This window comes from Nyctereutes procyonoides, unplaced genomic scaffold (genome assembly GCF_905146905.1).
Source record: "Nyctereutes procyonoides isolate TBG_1078 unplaced genomic scaffold, NYPRO_anot_genome, whole genome shotgun sequence".
Taxonomy (NCBI): domain Eukaryota; kingdom Metazoa; phylum Chordata; class Mammalia; order Carnivora; family Canidae; genus Nyctereutes; species Nyctereutes procyonoides.
Genome location: NW_026575124.1, coordinates 3,579,018 through 3,595,660, shown reverse-complemented (window position 1 = coordinate 3,595,660; position 16,643 = coordinate 3,579,018). Strand labels below are relative to the sequence as shown.

General features: G+C 53.5%; 1 protein-coding gene across 1 annotated transcript; it reads left to right on the top strand.

The window, feature by feature from the left end:
• Positions 1-6,933: 6,933 nt before the first annotated feature.
• KRT2 (keratin 2) lies at positions 6,934-14,264 on the top strand. The gene is made up of 9 exons (XM_055337245.1): positions 6,934-7,614; positions 8,590-8,804; positions 9,152-9,212; positions 10,221-10,316; positions 10,969-11,133; positions 11,438-11,563; positions 11,917-12,137; positions 13,246-13,280; positions 13,379-14,264. The coding sequence occupies exons 1-9, from the start codon at positions 6,988-6,990 to the stop codon at positions 13,816-13,818; spliced, it is 1,986 nt and encodes a 661-aa protein (XP_055193220.1). The 5' UTR covers positions 6,934-6,987; the 3' UTR covers positions 13,819-14,264.
• Positions 14,265-16,643: the final 2,379 nt, after the last annotated feature.

Sequence of the window (16,643 nt, the reverse complement as noted above, 5' to 3'; positions counted from 1 at the left end):
GTTGAGCCGTCCTGGGACTTTTCCGTCTCTGGCTCTTGCTCCGTTTGGGAGAACTACAGCACTGACCCTGCAGACCCAGGCCAGTCGGTACCTAGACAAATGCCGGAAACGGCACCGGTCCTTCCACCCAGGGGAGGAGAAGGAGCCTGGAGATGCTACGTCCCCAGGGCTCCGAGGCTCAGACAGACAGACTTTCCTTAAAGGTTTTCTGACTGGCTAATGTGGGGTCCCAGAAGACGAGGCAAAGTACTTTGGTGCTCCCAGGGGTGCTGGTGCGCTCCAACACCCAGGACGGGGAGTGGAGGGAGGAGCCGCAGGCCTAGGCCTTAGCTGCTGTGCTCGGGGCCTGGAGGTGGTGAAAGGCTGCTTCAAAGACACAGCTTTACTACCGGCTGCGGCTGCAGGCGTCCTTGGAAAACCCAGATATGAGCTCCGGAGGAGCGGGGCCGGTTGGCAGGGGAAGGGCGGTGCGGGCCCCGCGCCTGCAGGGGTGCCCGGCGAGGCTCTCCTTGCTCGGCTTCCCATCTGCCTGCCCTTCTTTCCCCTTCCCTCTGGTCTTCCTTCTTTGTGGGGAGCTGACCCACGAGGCGGGGGCGGGGGGGGGCAGACCCCTGGTTCTCCAGGCCTCCCTGGGCCTTCCCCCCTTGTGGCCTCGGGGGCGCTGGCTGCCTCAAGCGGTGGGGGGACCCTTCGGGCCATTTCTATGCATCCATCATGCTGATGAGAAAACCAAGGCTCCGAGGGGCTGAGGGCCGCCTGAGGTTCAAGAGCCAGGGCCAGGGTGCGGCCGCTGAGCCACCCAGGCACCCCCGACCCCCTCCTCCATGTCCAACGCTGCCCTGCCATCCTGGTTCCCACCCCTGGACAGGGTGACGGCCGGTGCCGCGCAGCCACTTTGTGGCACAGGGACTCGACCTTCACGACTCCACAGGCTCTTCCCAGGTTGTCACACAATTTCCCTTATAAAGTGCTGCTGAAGGGAAACAAATCTGCAGCTGCGCCCGCTGGCAGGCTCCGAGGGTGCCCGCGGCCCCCACAGCTGCAGTCGGCGTCAGCCACGCAGCACAGCCAGAAACAGCGACTGCCTTCGTCCTGCTGGATGTTTACCGTCTAATTAGCAACGGTTTTGTTTGCTTTTTTCCTTTTTTTTTTTTTTTAAGGTTTAAGCACCCGAGTAGCTCAGGTTCTTAAAGAAGAGTTTGGGGACTCCCGGGTGGCTCAGCACTTAAGCGCCTGGCTTCGGCCCAGGTGGTGACCCCGGGATCCTGGGATCGAGTCCCGCATCAGGGTCCCTGCATGGAGCCTGCTTCTCCCTCTGCCTGTGTCTCTGCCTCTCTCTCTACCTGTGTCTCTCATTAATAAATAAATAAAATATTTTAAAAAAAGGAGTTTGGAAGACCCATGGTTTCTGATGTGAAAAAGAAAGAAAACTGGCTGGAGAATTTTGAACAGCTACCTTTTTTCTTAATAAAGATTCCTGTAGCAAGCAGGTCATCCAGAAGCAAGCCCCTTGGCCATTCTTTCCAAATGAGGCATCCCAGGGTTTTTGTCCCTACACTGAGGAGCAGGAATCTGTTGAAATAGAGAATCTTACAATAAGAGGTGATTTTTTTGGTCTTCCACAATTCCATTTGTTTTCATGATTTTCCCTCTCTCTCTTTTTTTTCTTTTAGGGGGTGGGAGATGCTTCTTCACCTCCTGCCTCCTACCATTATCCTCAGCCAGCCCAGCACAGGAAGCCTTGAAAGAAATTAAAAAAAAAAAAGAAAGAAAACAAAAAGAAATAAAAGAGGCCCCATGGGGGGCAGCTTCAGTGATGGGGAGGGGTGAGGCGGGCTGAGGGTGGGAAGACAGGTGAGGGCTGACCACCTGGCGCAGGGGCACCGCTCGAGAGAGGCCAGGTGTCCAGGGAGAGGCAGGGAGAGGGAATGCCGGCAGTGGAATCCAGAACCAGCAGGGGGGCACCCAGAGAGTGAGGGGCAGGGGCGGAAGGTGGGAGCATTAAATTTGGGGGAGTCCAGAGGAATCCCTGAACCGTGAGGGACACCTGATCCAGGATGGGATCGAGCATCTGACGGTTGTCTTTTCCTTCCATGCCGGGGTGGCGATACGGTCAACGGGCAAGAGTAAGAACATTGGTGCCGGCGCGGGAGGGGAACGTGGTCTGGGAAACAGGCAGGAACGAGGGCTGGGGCTGGGAACGGCAAGAATTTTCCATGAAGATCCATTTCTTGGCTCTCTCTGTTGTGAGTGAAGATCTGCTGCAGGTGGGAACCCACAGGCAGACTGGTCGGAGCGGAGTCATTACCCCGACAGTGTGGAGCACCCAGGCACCCGCGCCGTGGGTTGTACGTGGCCCGGCTGAGTGCATTCAGCCGTGGGCTGACCCCGTGGAGAACGGAGCAGGGGTGGATGACTCCCACTGCCTGGCCCGATCTCCGGGAATTAGAAAATTCTCCACTAGATAATGAGAACCACATGAGGCATCCCTGGCCTGCCCTCTGTGTGTCCGGCACTACGCTGAGGGCTTCGTCTCTTGATTTCTGGAGCGCGTCACTGGTTCAATCCGCAGGCATCACGGCCCTGCTGTGTCCTGGGCAGCGTCCCTGTCCTTATCCTTCTTCTGTTTCTGGGGTCTGTGCTGTTTCCCAGCAGTGGGAACACTCCGATTTCCTGATAAGCCTGTTGGGAAGCACGTTCCAGAGACTCTGCATTGCAGAATGGTGGAGTCCACACGGTGGAGTGATGGGCACTTTGTGTTGTGGCTCCTCAGTTACAACCAGTTTGGCCAGGACAGCTTCAAATCAGTAGCCATGGGGTTCGTGGTTAAAAAAAAAAAAGGAGTGGGGGGGCACCCGAGTAGCTCAGTAGCTAAGCGTCTGCCTTTGGCTCAGGTCGTGATCCCGGAGTCCTGGGATCGAGTCCTGCATCGGGATCCCTGCAGGGAGCCTGCTTCTCCCTCTGCCTGTGTCCCTGCCTCTCTCTCTGTGTCCGTCATGAATAAATAAATAAAATCTTTAAAAAAAAGGAATCAGATAAAAAAAAACAGTAAAAAAGGACATATCAGGTAAGAAAGGAGGGGCTCAGGCCTATGGTAGATGACAGTGCGACTAGGGGCTGAGTGAGCTGGGTTAAGATCATCACGCACAATGAAGTGATCCCAGGGGAGATCCTGAGCAAATGCCTCCTGCAGGGAGCCTGGGAGTCCCCTGTCCCACCTGCCCTTGGCCCCTGGAGCCACGAGCTCTTTGGAGCAGCGTCTAGGCACTGACGGAGTGCGCCCGCTTAGCATTCAGTGCGGGGACAGGGACAAGACATGTGCTGCCTTTACAGGTCTCTGCTGCGGGCTGGCCTCTGGATGGCTTGTTTCCAGCCGACGTGCTTCCTGAACTTCTTGATGTTCTTGGGCTCTGCGTGGCTGTTACCCCTAGAGCACCCTGGAGTCGGCAGCAGGGGCTGGGACAGGAGGGTTTGTTGTTTGTCTTGCTTTTGAAATCCAAACACTTGGTTTCGGCCGCTTTGTTCAGCAATGCTTCGAGTCCTTGGAAGGCGAGACTGACCTTGCTGGCCCCGTGGAGGGGACCCCCTCCCCGACGGGGGTGAGTCAGACACCTGAGACAGGGTCCCGGTGGGATCTTTGGGGAACAGGTGCAGGGCAGGCTGCGAAGACGCAAGCGCCGCTTGCGTCACCTTCCCGAGTCCAGGAAGGCTGCCAATTCCCAATCCCAAGCCCTAATCGTGTGTTTTGGATCCTGGGCTTATTCTCTGAGCAACTGCTCTGGGCTGGGGGGCTGGAGGTTTGGGGTGAAGCTGAATGTGACCCTGGCTCACGTCCAGAGCCAAGGCTCCTTGCTGCACAAGGAGGACTGTGACAGGCTGTGAGAGAGATACAAGGCAGTGTGGGCAGGGGGATTCATTCCTGCCAGAAGAATCTGTGTTTCCCACTGGCTGAACAGTTCACTTCACACTGGGGGCTTGCCTTTCTGCTCCTCTGGCCAAGGTAGATGCTTTTGAAAGCTTGTGAGGGGAAGTACTTGGGGGCCTGCGCCTGCCAGCAGCTGGTTGAAAGAAGGAGTTTGTCCTACAGGATGATCCCTGTTCTGTTATCAGAGGCAGCAAAGTTTAAAACCCATTATACCAACGGGTCAATATCCTTATGGTATAGTGGGGATCCAGGGTAAGTGTCCCCATTTTATAGGTGAAGACATTGAGCATCACAGTGGAAGTCAGCTGCAAAATCACCGCCAGAGGGATCCCTGGGTGGCGCAGTGGTTTGGCGCCTGCCTTTGGCCCAGGGCGCGATCCTGGAGACCCGGGATCGAATCCCACGTCGGGCTCCCGATGCGATGCGTGGAGCCTGCTTCTCCCTCTGCCTGTGTCTCTGCCTCTCTCTCTCTCTCTCTCTCTGTGACTATCATAAATAAATAAAAATTAAAAAAAAATCACCGCCAGAGGGGCAGCCTGGGGGGCCCCCTGCCTTCAGCCCAGGGCCTGATCCTGGGGTCCCGGGATCGAGTCCCACATCGGGCTCCCTGCATGGAGCCTGCTTCTCCCTCTGCCTGTGTCTCTGCCTCTCTCTCTCTCCATGTCTCTCATGAATAAATAAATAAAATCTTAAAAAAAAAATAAATAACCGCCTGAACCGAGTCGAGTCTTAATTCCCACTTCACTCCTTAAGAGAAAGAGGAACATGTTCTCTGGACAAGCACGCTGAGATTATATAAAAGGTAAAGTCTAAGAGTCTGGAAATAAAATGTTAAATATACTATCGAAGCACATGGAGATTATGTAAAAGGTAAAGTTACGAATAATGGAAGTAAAACAGTCCACGACATCTAAGTTGCGTTAATTCCACCCTCCGCATTTCAAGGGAAGAGGAGGGCTCCCCTTCTTCCACTTGACTTTCAGAAGCTGGCAGATGGGTCCAGAAAGGGAGGGTGCCCAGTGGGGAGAACGGGAAGGGAGACCTGGAGCAGACGCAGGCTCCTAGAGCGGTGGCACGTGCACATTGCGTGCCTGGCACAGGCCTGGGGCAGAGTGGATGCTCCATCGACGTTTAGGCCTTTCCCTCACAGGGGGACGGAGCCGCTCCCGAAGCTGGCGTGGCCTGGGCATAGTCATGGTAGAGTAATGGACAATTAGGGCGTTGTTCAGATATCCACAGATAACGACGCGTTTGACTCTGGATTGAGGTTCTCTCCAAAGCTTTCAGCCTTAGGATTGATTTGCATGATCATGATTATATAAGCCGGGGGGGGGGGGGGATCCAGGAGACACATGGGTTTGCTTTCCTCAGCACTCTCTTACTGCAAAACAAGTCGCACCAACAGCCGGCTCCCTGTTTGTTCTTCGCCCTCTTCCCTACTCTGGCCATGTAGTTAGGGCACAGGGTTGGGAGACTGGGTGGAGGGTAGGCGGGAAGTAACACTTCTTGAGTGTCTGCTACTAACTGGGAGCTGTCGGAAGCACGCGCGTACATGCTCTGTTCTTACAATAGCCATCTTCTTCTTGTTGTTCACTTTTGGAAATGAGGAAATCCAGGCTCAAAAACAAAAAAAAAAAAAAAATTTTTTTTTTTTTTTTAACTAATCCAGGGTCGTTTAACTAAAATACAATGGAACTGAGACTTAAACTGGAAACTTAAGTTTTCGATGTCATTTTATGCTCCCTCTGTCCTGGGCCCTGGTTCTATAACTCACGGGGCCTACGTGGAATGCACGGTCTTAGCACCAAACGGAGGAGGAGATACTTTTGCTTCACCCGAAAGAGTAGGGATACCTAACGTTTGTATCGTGTCACGGTTTTCAAAACGCTTGGTGTGGATTTCCCATTTTGTAGCCAGAAGTACGGAGTTTAATTCAACGTTTAATTCAACGTCACGGAGCCAGGAAATCACAAACTGGGACTCACGCCTAGACCCTTAAATCCCGTTCCAGCGCTCCCGCGCCTGGCCACACAGGCAGAGGGAGGACTGCGAAGTGGGTGCTCTGTGCATTTGGTGACTCGATGGGTTCTCTGATATTCGTCTGTCGCTGGTGGTCATCGAGGAGTCAGACTTCCCGGCTGCTTAGTAGAATCACCCAAGAATATGTGATTAGTGACTGGCTAAATCAATATACACTTAGACTTTAGAGTTCTAGAAAGCCTTTGATTACAACCTCTTGTTGGGTGCCCAGAGTCAGACCCAGGAATAGGGATGCTTTCCTTAAGCCCCTCATCCTCTGGGTTTTCATGTCAAAAAATGACAAGAGTTGAGGACTATGAGGATTTCTCGTTACAAGAAAGAAAATTCTCCTCTCCTCAGTGACTGGCTATCGTGTACTCCTGGTGTGGCACGGGAAGGAGTCAGGATACTTTGAAAAATGACAACTCTTTGGGAGCATCCTAGGCCAACTTGTTTCTGTAAGAGTATGTATCCTTGCCCACGCTACATCTGCCCTCCACAGAAGCCCTTGGGGACCCTCTTCCTGGAGCAGCGGGAGAAGCAAGGACTCTAAAGCTGCCACCGAGGGGCCCCTGTAGTCTCCAGACCTGTCGTCTCTTTCATCAACCTCGCCGGGATGGCAAGCCTGCACAGGCCCGGTGCTAGCTGCCCTCCTTTGGGTTGGTCCAGAGCAGGGAACAACATTCTGCAGAAGGTCTTTTTCTCAGATTGAGAAACCCACAGCCTGATCTCCTCTTTTGATGATTTCACAAAAATCGAATTGCATGACAGATGCCCAGATAAACAGGAGAGGTTTGCAGCCCAAGCAAGTTTTGGGATGCAGCTGATTAGTAGATTTTTAATGGCTATTAGCTTGATAATCACTAACCAGGCGTAGCTTCTAGGCAGACCAAACCCATGCCTACGTGTGCCCACGCCCATGCTCTCCAACACCTAGTTGGCAGGTATAAAAGGGGACCCTGACGGTCTCCCAACAGCAGAGCGCAGTCTCCAGCCTCAACTCATCTCGGAAACCTCAATTTTCCCCACTGGGCAAAGGCATCATGAGTTGTCAGATCTCATGTAAATCCCGAAGAGGAGGAGGAGGAGGAGGAGGATTCCGGAGCTTCAGCAGTGGCTCAGCCGTGGTCTCCGGTGGGAGCAGGAGATCAACCCGTAGCTTCTCCTGCTTGAGCCGCCACGGCGGTGGCGGAGGGGGCGCCGGCGGTGGCGGCTTTGGCAGTCGGAGTCTTGTTGGCCTCGGAGGCACCAAGAGCATCTCCATTAGTGTGGCTGGAGGAGGCGGAAGCTTTGGCTCCGGTGGTGGATTTGGCGGCAGAGGAGGTGGCTTTGGAGGTGGCAGCGGCTTCGGAGGAGGCAGCGGCTTCGGTGGAGGTGGCTTTGGAGGCGGCGGTTTTGGAGGAGGCAGCGGCTTTGGAGGCGGTGGTTTCGGTGGAGGTGGCTTTGGCGGAGGCCGCTTTGGAGGTGGCGGTGGCCTTGGAGGTTTTGGGGGTCCTGGTGGCTTTGGGCCCGGAGGATTCCCTGGTGGAGGCATCCACGAAGTCTCCATCAATGAGAGTCTCCTGCAGCCTCTCAACGTGAAAGTTGACCCAGAGATCCAGAACGTGAAGTCTCAGGAGCGGGAGCAGATCAAAACGCTCAACAACAAATTTGCTTCTTTCATTGACAAGGTGAGTCCCGAGAAGCTGGCTCCATGTGATGCGCAGGATGCCCTACTTCCAACTCACTGGAAAGGAAGTGGCACAGATTCGTTTCTTGTAGGAGCCCTTGGGGTAGTCAAACCAGCCTGGCTTATATCCCAAATGGGAAAGATGCTAGCTTTGTGGGCTGCGTCTTCTGAAACAGTCCGAAGTTAGGAGTTACGTATGCCTTTGGCTTTATAGTTTAAGTAATATTTATGGAAAGTTCTGAAAATCATGGGAAAACTGATATAGACAAGTAATGGAGTGGAAGTAGTTCAGGCCTAGTGGCAGCAGGTGTTAGAAGAAGAAATTGGTAAGACATCTTCTGAGACAGTCTTTCCTTCCCTGGGAGTCACTATTGTCTTCAGTTCTGGGAAGCTGAGCTTGCTTGGGAATGAATGAAATTCTTGCCTTCAAGAGAAGCATTCTCGGTTTTGTGACCTGTAAAATCTTTTACTGGTGTCATTTTTGAGCGTTACGGAGTCTCAGCCTACTTCAAGGCAGATGAACGTGCCTAAGAAATTTATGAGGCTCTTAAAAATCAGACCGAGGAGCCCTGCCCTGCACTGCTCTCACGCTTGCACCTTTAGGAGCAGTGCCAGTGGACGCCTATTTTTGGTTTGCTCAAGACTTTGTGGGACTTTGGCCGGGAATCCAACTAGGATGGGAGAGGGAAATGGCCTGGAGTGCTGGGAGCAGCTGCAAACGAGATAGTAGGCGGTGAAGTAGTAGGAAAAAGAGTTCTCTGTGTGGAAAGTGCCAGATGTAACTTTAGAAGCCTATAGAACTTTCCACGTGTGGAGGCAGGGAGCCCGAGCTGGATGCAGTATCCAGCTTGTGAGCACAAAGCCGCGTAGACTTCTTTGTGCCCCGAAGCAGGATCAGAGCTGGCTCTGGCCAAGTGTGGCCGGCTGGTGGGAAGGGCAATCCAGAGCTCATGGGCTCTTCCCCTGGTCCCCGTAGGTGCGGTTCCTGGAGCAGCAGAACCAGGTGCTGCAGACCAAGTGGGAGCTGCTGCAGCAGCTGGATGTGAGCACCCGCACTACCAACCTGGAGCCCATCTTTCAAGCGTACATCGCCAAGCTGAAGAAATACGTGGACACGCTTTCTGCGGAACGAACATCGCAAGGTTCAGAGCTGAACAACATGCAGGATCTTGTCGAAGATTTTAAGAAGAAGTAGGTGGCAGAGTAGACGCCGAAAAGATATTGATCGTAGCCATCTGATCGTCCCCCCAGGGGGCCACTTGTGTCCCCGTCGCATTTGTGGTGATAATTTGTGTGGTGATTATTTATGAGGAAGACATCTCAGAGCCTTAGACATGGATGCTTTTTCACCTGCTTGAGACTTAACTTATAGAAAAATCTACCTATTTGGGACCTCGTAGTTACAATTTAGGTAGCGAAGGAGTGTTTAATACTCTCAGAGAATGGGGAGTGTGGGGGTGAGTCCAGTAGGAAAAGGAAAAGGAAAAAAGTGAACAAAGTAGAGCTAATCTAACAGCTGTGTCCCCGGGTCCCCTCAGGTATGAGGATGAAATCAACAAGCGCACAGCTGCTGAGAATGATTTTGTGACACTTAAAAAGGTGAGCAGGAGGGTGTCAGGGCTGGGTGGGAAAGAGGGGGCTGCAGAAGCCCACCGGGCGCCAGCAGACGGGCTGGAGAACAGCTCTGAGTGGAAACAGCAGTCACCAGGGGAGGGGGTGGAGCATGTCCAACCAGCCACATAGGCTGGTTCTGTTGAGAACGGAAGGGTCTCTGCAGTTCAAGCTTCTGGAGCTGGGCTGCAGATTTGCTAGAGCATTTTCATCAATAATCTCCTTAAGGGGATCCCTGGGTGGCGCAGCGGTTTGGCGCCTGCCTTTGGCCCAGGGCGCGATCCTGGAGACCCGGGATCGAATTCCACGTCGGGCTCCCGGTGCATGGAGCCTGCTTCTCCCTCTGCCTGTGTCTCTCCCTCTCTCTCTCTCTCTCTGTGACTATCATAAATAAATAAAAATAAAAATAAATAACCTCCTTAAGGCCTATATTGGGCCGTGCAAGACGCAAACACAGGAAGCACCTTAGTTTTCTTCTGAAAAGCTGAGGAAGGGCTGGACCTCCCTTAGAAAGCCGGCGTAAAGATGTTGCTGGTTGTGCTGACAAGTTTGGGCTAGAAGGCCCGAAGTGTGGCTTCTTAGCCTGGTTCCTGCAGAAGCTTTGGTGTAAAATCCAGAGGAAATTCAGGAGAGGTGGGCTGGATGGACAGGATGGGAGAGTTGAGGACTGCTAACAGCCACAGAGGCCATTAGGTCCCGCAGCAGGAACCACAGTGTCTCAAGCAGGAGGGAGGGAACGGTTGACAGAGCTCATCCCACCAGAGCTCTGCTGGTTTTGGGGGAATGTGAGCAGTGAACAAGGGCATGAGCCCCCTAGTCGAGGCGCACGGTGGACTCTGCGCCAAATGACGCCCAGGGACACATGGCTCACTGAGGTGCCTGAGCTGTTGGAGAGCAGCTAACAGGGACTGAGTGGAAGAGAGGGACAGGGAGAGGGTGGGGCCCACACATGAGCAGTGCGTGGGTTTCGCTAGAAGCCCCTCACCTTTTCTGCAGGACGTGGACAATACCTACATGACCAAGGTGGAGCTGCAGGCCAAGACTGATGTGCTGACCCAGGAGCTTGAGTTCATTAAATTCCTTTTTGATGCGGTAAGGAGGCTGCTCCTGGATAGACCCTTGCATCCCACCCTTCCCACCAAACCAGTCCTTTCCCAGCTGGTGAAAAGGTGGGGGCGAATGGGGCTTATGGACTGGCTGACTCCAACTTGCCACCATTCCAGGCCTCGAGGGCGTTTCTGTGGCGTAGGTCTTGGAGGAGAGGAACTTATCTCTGATGTCACAAGAAGTGAGGCTCAGGAAACACGGAGACCACTTCCCTTCACTCCATTCCTCAAATGTCCAGCTCCCCTTAGGAAGAGACCAGTCCTTTTCCCCTTCCTATGTCTAATGTACGTCAGAGGCCAAAATGTAACAGACCTCCCCCCCCATGCCCATGTGTGCAAATATCTTCTGGAACATTTGTCATCGGCAGGCTTCTTTCTGGGGGCATCAAACACACCAAAACTGCATAAATGGTGAGGGCTATACAGCAGGAGGCTCAGGAATAGACTCTCCTCTCATAATTCTCTAGACATCCTTGGCAGAGGCCTAGGATTGGTGGTTATGTCACTTGCATCCCGCCCATTGTAGCCCACCCAGCTTGGTCTGAGAGTCTGCTTCCCTAACCCTGGGGAGGAGGATGCTCCTCACGGCCTTTGGCTGTGGGCGGGAAAGCCAGGGCCAGACACCTCGTGTGTTGCAGGAACTGTCCCAGATGCAGACTCAGATCAGCGAAACCAATGTCATCCTGTCCATGGACAACAACCGCAGCCTGGACCTGGACAGCATCATCTCTGAGGTCAAAGCCCAGTATGAGGAGATCGCCCAGAAGAGCAAGGCTGAGGCCGAAGCTCTCTACCACAGCAAGGCAAGTAGGAGGAGAGCAGAGAGAGCCACAGCTCTGTCTCACAAGCTGGGGTTCACTTCAGCCAGAAAGTGTCCAGTGAGATGGCTGGTGCTTTTGTCTCATGGAAGTTGGGCCCATTCCCAAGCAAGAGTGTCCGCAGCACCACAGCTGCCCTCGACTGAGAATGGCACTGAATCCTTCTGGGGATGGGAGACAGTCCCCCACATCTTGCGAAGGCAGCTTGGTTGGCTCCCCCTGTATTAGACTTTCCGTGGCTCAAGCCAGGCTTCCTCCAAGCTGTCACTGTCCTCTTCTTCCCGGGCAGTACGAAGAGCTCCAGGTGACTGCAGGGAAACACGGAGACAGCCTGAAGGAGGTCAAGATGGAGATCAGCGAGCTGAACCGCATGATCCAGAGGCTGCAAGGGGAGATAGCCCACGTGAAGAAGCAGGTGGGCGCAGCCCTGAGGGCTGTGCGGCTCCAGGGGTCGCGTGGGGCTTGGGTGGGTGGGAGGTGGTGTACGGGGGTGTATGGGAGTATGGGATAATGCCTCAGGCCCTGTGTTGTGAGGATAAAGGTCACTATGGGGAAAGCATGAGGGCCCAGTCAGACGTGACTGGAAGACCATGACCCAGAGACGGCAGCGAGTCTTGGCATCATTGTTTGCGACTCACATTAACTCCAGAGGGACCCAACACTTCCAGGGCCAGGGAGGCTGGCTTCCCATACCCTGAACACATCTGCTCGCACAGAGGACTCCACTCTGGACCCCCCCCCCAGGAACCTTTTCTCCTTCTCTCCCAGTGTAAGAGTGTGCAAGAAGCCATTGCAGAAGCTGAGCAGAAGGGAGAGCACGCAGTCAAAGATGCTCAGGGCAAGCTCTCGGACCTGGAGGAGGCTCTGCAGCAGGCCAGGGAGGACCTGGCCCGGCTGCTGCGTGACTACCAGGAGCTCATGAACGTCAAGCTGGCCCTGGACGTGGAGATCGCCACCTACCGCAAGCTGCTGGAGGGCGAGGAGTGCAGGTGGGGGCCACTGGAAAGCATAAGGGTAACGTGGTCCGCCCTCCCCTGTCCCCTAGAACCGGGGCTGGAGGGAAGGCAGGGAAAGCTGGAGGTGAATCAGGGCCTTCTGACAGCTGAAAGCTGGTATCACTCTGTGTCTTAGGCAGCCATTCTCGACCCAAAGCATTAGATTTATCAATATGGAATGACTACTAAGCCAGAGTAAATTAAATTAAATTAGGCAATAAGCTAATCTTTGTCTTTTCTGAAAGAGAAAATAAAATGTCGTGAAAACGGGTGAGTCCTAGAGAGCCTGAAACATTGGCTTACGGGTCTGTGGGGCACCTTCCACCTTGTGACCCAGAACTAGGGGATCACGTGTTGGATCACCCTGACTGGCTGAGGGGTGACTGGCTGACCCTTCACTTGCGGCAGGTGCCAGACCGGGTTCTTTGCAGAATTCCGGCCTGGCAAGCGGAATCATCTGCTAACCCTCCACAAGGGAACCTGTCCTCCCTCTGTTTGAAGGCCCTGTCTGAGCCCTTTGTGTGCGTTAGCGGCATCCTCGTGATTTCATCTGGCTGAAGCACCTGGAAGGGGCCAAGCTCCCCCAGGTCACCCACCGGCCAGCCAGTGAGACAGAGAAGGAGCTGCTTTGCTTCGGCTGTGGCTCCGTACCTGTCTTGGAGGCCAGGCCCCCGCCCCCCGCCCGCAGGGAGAAGCGGCAAAGACTTCAGATGGAGCAGAGGAGGCGGGGGCAGAGGGGTAGGATGGGAAGGCCGTACAGAGCTGCAATTCTTTCGGAGTTGAATGCCGACGGTGGCTTGGATTTGGGATATCAGACTCCCTCAGATAGACTGAAATACAAACGTGGGTTGCCGGTCAGAAGTGAATTTGCTTTTTGACCATTTTCATCTGAGCAAAAAATCGAGATGAATCGGGATGCTACGCCATGTGGGAAAATGTGGGGCCTGCCCACGTCTGTGACCTGCCAGTGCAGAGTGAGTGGGCCCTGGAAGGCCCTGGTGGCCGATGGCAGAAGCGCGTGTTTGCAGGCCGAAAGCTGTAGAACAACCCGCAGTCAGAGCCCAAGGGCTCAGCCGTGATCTAGTCTTTCTCTCCCTGACAGGATGTCTGGAGACCTCAGCAGCAACGTGACTGTCTGTAAGTAGTGGGGTTATTCCGGTCCCGCGGGTGGTGTGTCGGGAGGATGCGGGCCAAGGCACCCAGGACTTCCATGGCGATGCCATTTCTCTCCGCAGCTGTGACCAGCAGCTCCATGTCCTCAAGTGTGACATCCAGGGCCGGCTTTGGAGGCTATGGTTCTGGAGGTAGAGGATCCAGTTCTGGAGGAGGAGGATTCAGCTCTGGAAGTGGCAGTTACAGCTCTGGAGGCAGAGGATCGAGCTCCAGAGGTGGCGGTGGAGGAGGCTACAGCTCTGGCGGCGGCTCCAGAGGAGGCTCTGGCTCTGGAGGAGGATATGGTTCTGGAGGCAGCTCCAGGGGAGGCTCTGGCTCTGGAGGTGGCAGTGGAGGAAAATATAGCTCGGGAGGTGGCTCTAGAGGAGGTTCTGGCTCTGGGGGAGGATATGGCTCCAGCTCTGGAGGAGGCTATGGCTCTGGAGGTGGCTCTAGAGGAGGTTCCAGCTCCGAAAAGGGTGGCTCTGGCTCAGGCTCCAGTGTGACCTTCTCTTTTAGATAAGGATGAGTTCCACCCTTGACTCTTCTGCTTTAGAACGTAGAATCCTGTGTCTGCTCATCCAAATCGACAGAAAATCAAACCTTGTCTTCCATCTCTGATGGCGTTTTGGAGGAAAGGGATTCCCACATACTGTGTCTGAAATATCTTCTCTCCAAACCAATTCGTTGGAGCCAGTGACACCCTCTGTGCCCCGGGGAAGCGTCTGCGCTGCCTAGGCTTGCACTTCCAGCCATGCCCCCTCTCCTGGCCCCTCCTGGCGTCACACATTCGGGGTCCCTTCTCCGGACGACTGTTCTGCTGAGGGCCCCATCCCAAAGCCTGCACCTTTCTGGTGGCCCTGCCCCGAGGGAAACACGTATCTGTGTACATAGCCCACCTTTCTGACTCTGCATCTAAAGCGCTGTGGTCTTGGTGTCTGCACAATAAACTTCATTTGCAATTTATAACATGTGATGTGTGTTTAATGTCAAGCCTTGGCAGAAATGGGTAGCCAGGAGCCGTCGAATCTGAGACACCAGAAAAGGGAGAGCTTGGGAAATGATAAAAGAGAAGCTTCCTGGAGCAGGGCCATGTTGCCCTGAGGAGAAGCCAAGGGTACTTTTTCTGGAAGTCTTTGAGAATAGAGACAGGAGGGGCTAGCCCTGGAGTCAGGGTGTGGGTGTGATTTGCTCAGAAAGTATTTGCCAGATCTGGGCACTGTGATAATGCCAGGAGGGAGACAGGGGGATTTGTGGAAAATTCTCTTTCCCAGAAAATCAAAGCCACCCTTGTTAAAAAGCTTTTCCCACAGATGTCCGCCCCCCCCCCCCGCCCGCCCCCTCTTCCAACCCTCTTCTGTCACGAGCTCTGATCTGAGGTCCCTTCTCCTCAGGGCAGATCAGCTGATCCCCCTGAGTTCCATCCAGGCTGTCCGCAGCTCTGAGCTTCCAAGATGGAATTCCCTCAGCTCAACCGAGGTCATGGACACTGTATCCTGGAAGCCCTAAATCCCCAGCAGGAGTTCTCAACAAAGGCTGAAGGAGAAGATCTGGGAAAGTCTCTGGAGGACTATAAAGTGATCTCCAAAATAAAAAAACCCCACTATTTTCACATTTCCATCAAAGGTTCCTTAACCCATTTAGCAGATAATGGATCCTTTTCTTTCCCACATCCAGCAGCCCCCTGGGACCCCCTAGCCCTGGACATCCCAATCAGGACAGCCTTCCCCTGTGGTTGTGATAATTTCAGCCTCTTCCCCACAAAGGCCTGTCATGTCACTGGAGCTTCCTGGAGTTGGGATTAGACTGCCCAGAGTTGCCCAAGTGGGAGTTGATAGATTTGGTTGGGTCAGGTCAAGCTATATGTATGTGGTGTTCAATGCAGCAGATGTGGCTTGAAACAACTCAGAGAAAGGGGTGGCTTAGTGCTTGAGGTTCTGCCTTTGGCTCAGGTCGTGATCCTGGGATCCTGGTATCAAGTCCCGCGTCGGGCTTCCTGCATGGAGTCTGCTTCTCTCTGCCTGTGTCTCTACCTCTCTCTCTGTGTCTCTCATGAATAAATTAGAAAAAAACTAAAAAATATATATATATATATATATATATATATATATATATATATATATATATATCCTGCGGGATTCTTTTCTCTTTCATTTTAGTTTAGCTTCAAAACCTTGGTGAGGCCTTAGTTGAGTCTGGGAGATTCTTCTGCATCACTAGAGGCTGTTGAGATGACTTTGAACAATTCAGAGGAGGCATTAGTAAGAAGAGATGGTGTCACCTGATCCTAGACCTGTTGGCTCCAGGTTTGAGGGTGTGGGACAGAAAGAGCTCTGAAGGCTGCGGGCAGCAAGGTGACAGACCGTACACAAGGCTGACCAGTCAAGGGTGCTGTGCTGCTCAGAGAAGGGCCCTGAGATGCCCCAGCCTTGGTTGGGTGGGATAGGTCTGCGGAGGTGTCATGGGGAGGGGTGCCAGCTTGGAAGGCGAAGTGTAAGGGCCTGGCTGTCTTAGAATGTATTTACTATGCAGGCATGAATGCAGCCTTAAACACGGTCTAGTATCCCAGGCATTTAGGGCTGGAAGGGAGCTTTAGCATCAGTCATTTTGAATCCCCAATTTAGGTAAGGAAACAGATAAGGTCCAAGGTGGACCCAGAAACCGGGCCTCCACTCCCCAATTCACATAGTGTTTAAAGGCCTCAGGAATGGTGTGCTCTTCTGATAATGTTCTGAGGGGAAGGAAGGTAAGGCAGGTAGGGTGGCAGTTTTCATCCCCAGCTACCTTAATTGCTGGGACTATGGATGCTGTGAGTCTCCAGCCCCTTCTGTGGTTCACACTCCTACTTCTGCTCTACTTGGGATGAAGCCCTTTTATCCAGATCTACTCAGACACACGTTACTTTTGTGTTAGGTTCCAATAGCAAAATGAGCCTGTACATGAGCTCAGAGAGACACAGGCCTGAAGCCTGAAAGAAGACTGGCTCTAAGCAGGTCAATGAATGAAGGGCCAGCTTTGGGGGATGGATTCTCCTTTGTTCCTAAGTGTCACAGGAGACTAGTCTAGAGTCTGGGTCAAACCCTTCCTATCTCTGCCTGTTCTTCCACCAAATCTGGTCACTAACTGACTTGTCAGGTCTTGGGCTTCAAAAGGGACATGGGCACAGGGAGAAGGGTTTTACGAGCTCCATTTTCATAGGGAACTGGGCTAAGTATTTACATCCTGATGATGAGTAGAACATTTGGGACACCCTCCCTTCTGCAGTTCCCTCCCCTTTTCTCTGCCTGTGAGTCCTGGTATGACTTCAAATGAACTTCTCTCCTCCTCTTACCCCTTTACTGTCCTCTT

Coding starts and splice junctions, on each gene's coding strand:
- KRT2 (XM_055337245.1), top strand. CDS start 6,988: ATGAGTTGTCAGATCTCATGTAAATCCCGAAGAGGAGGAGGAGGAGGA. Junction 10,317..10,968: donor TTAAATTCCTTTTTGATGCG/GTAAGGAGGCTG, acceptor CGTGTGTTGCAG/GAACTGTCCCAGATGCAGAC. Junction 11,564..11,916: donor TAGCCCACGTGAAGAAGCAG/GTGGGCGCAGCC, acceptor CTTCTCTCCCAG/TGTAAGAGTGTGCAAGAAGC.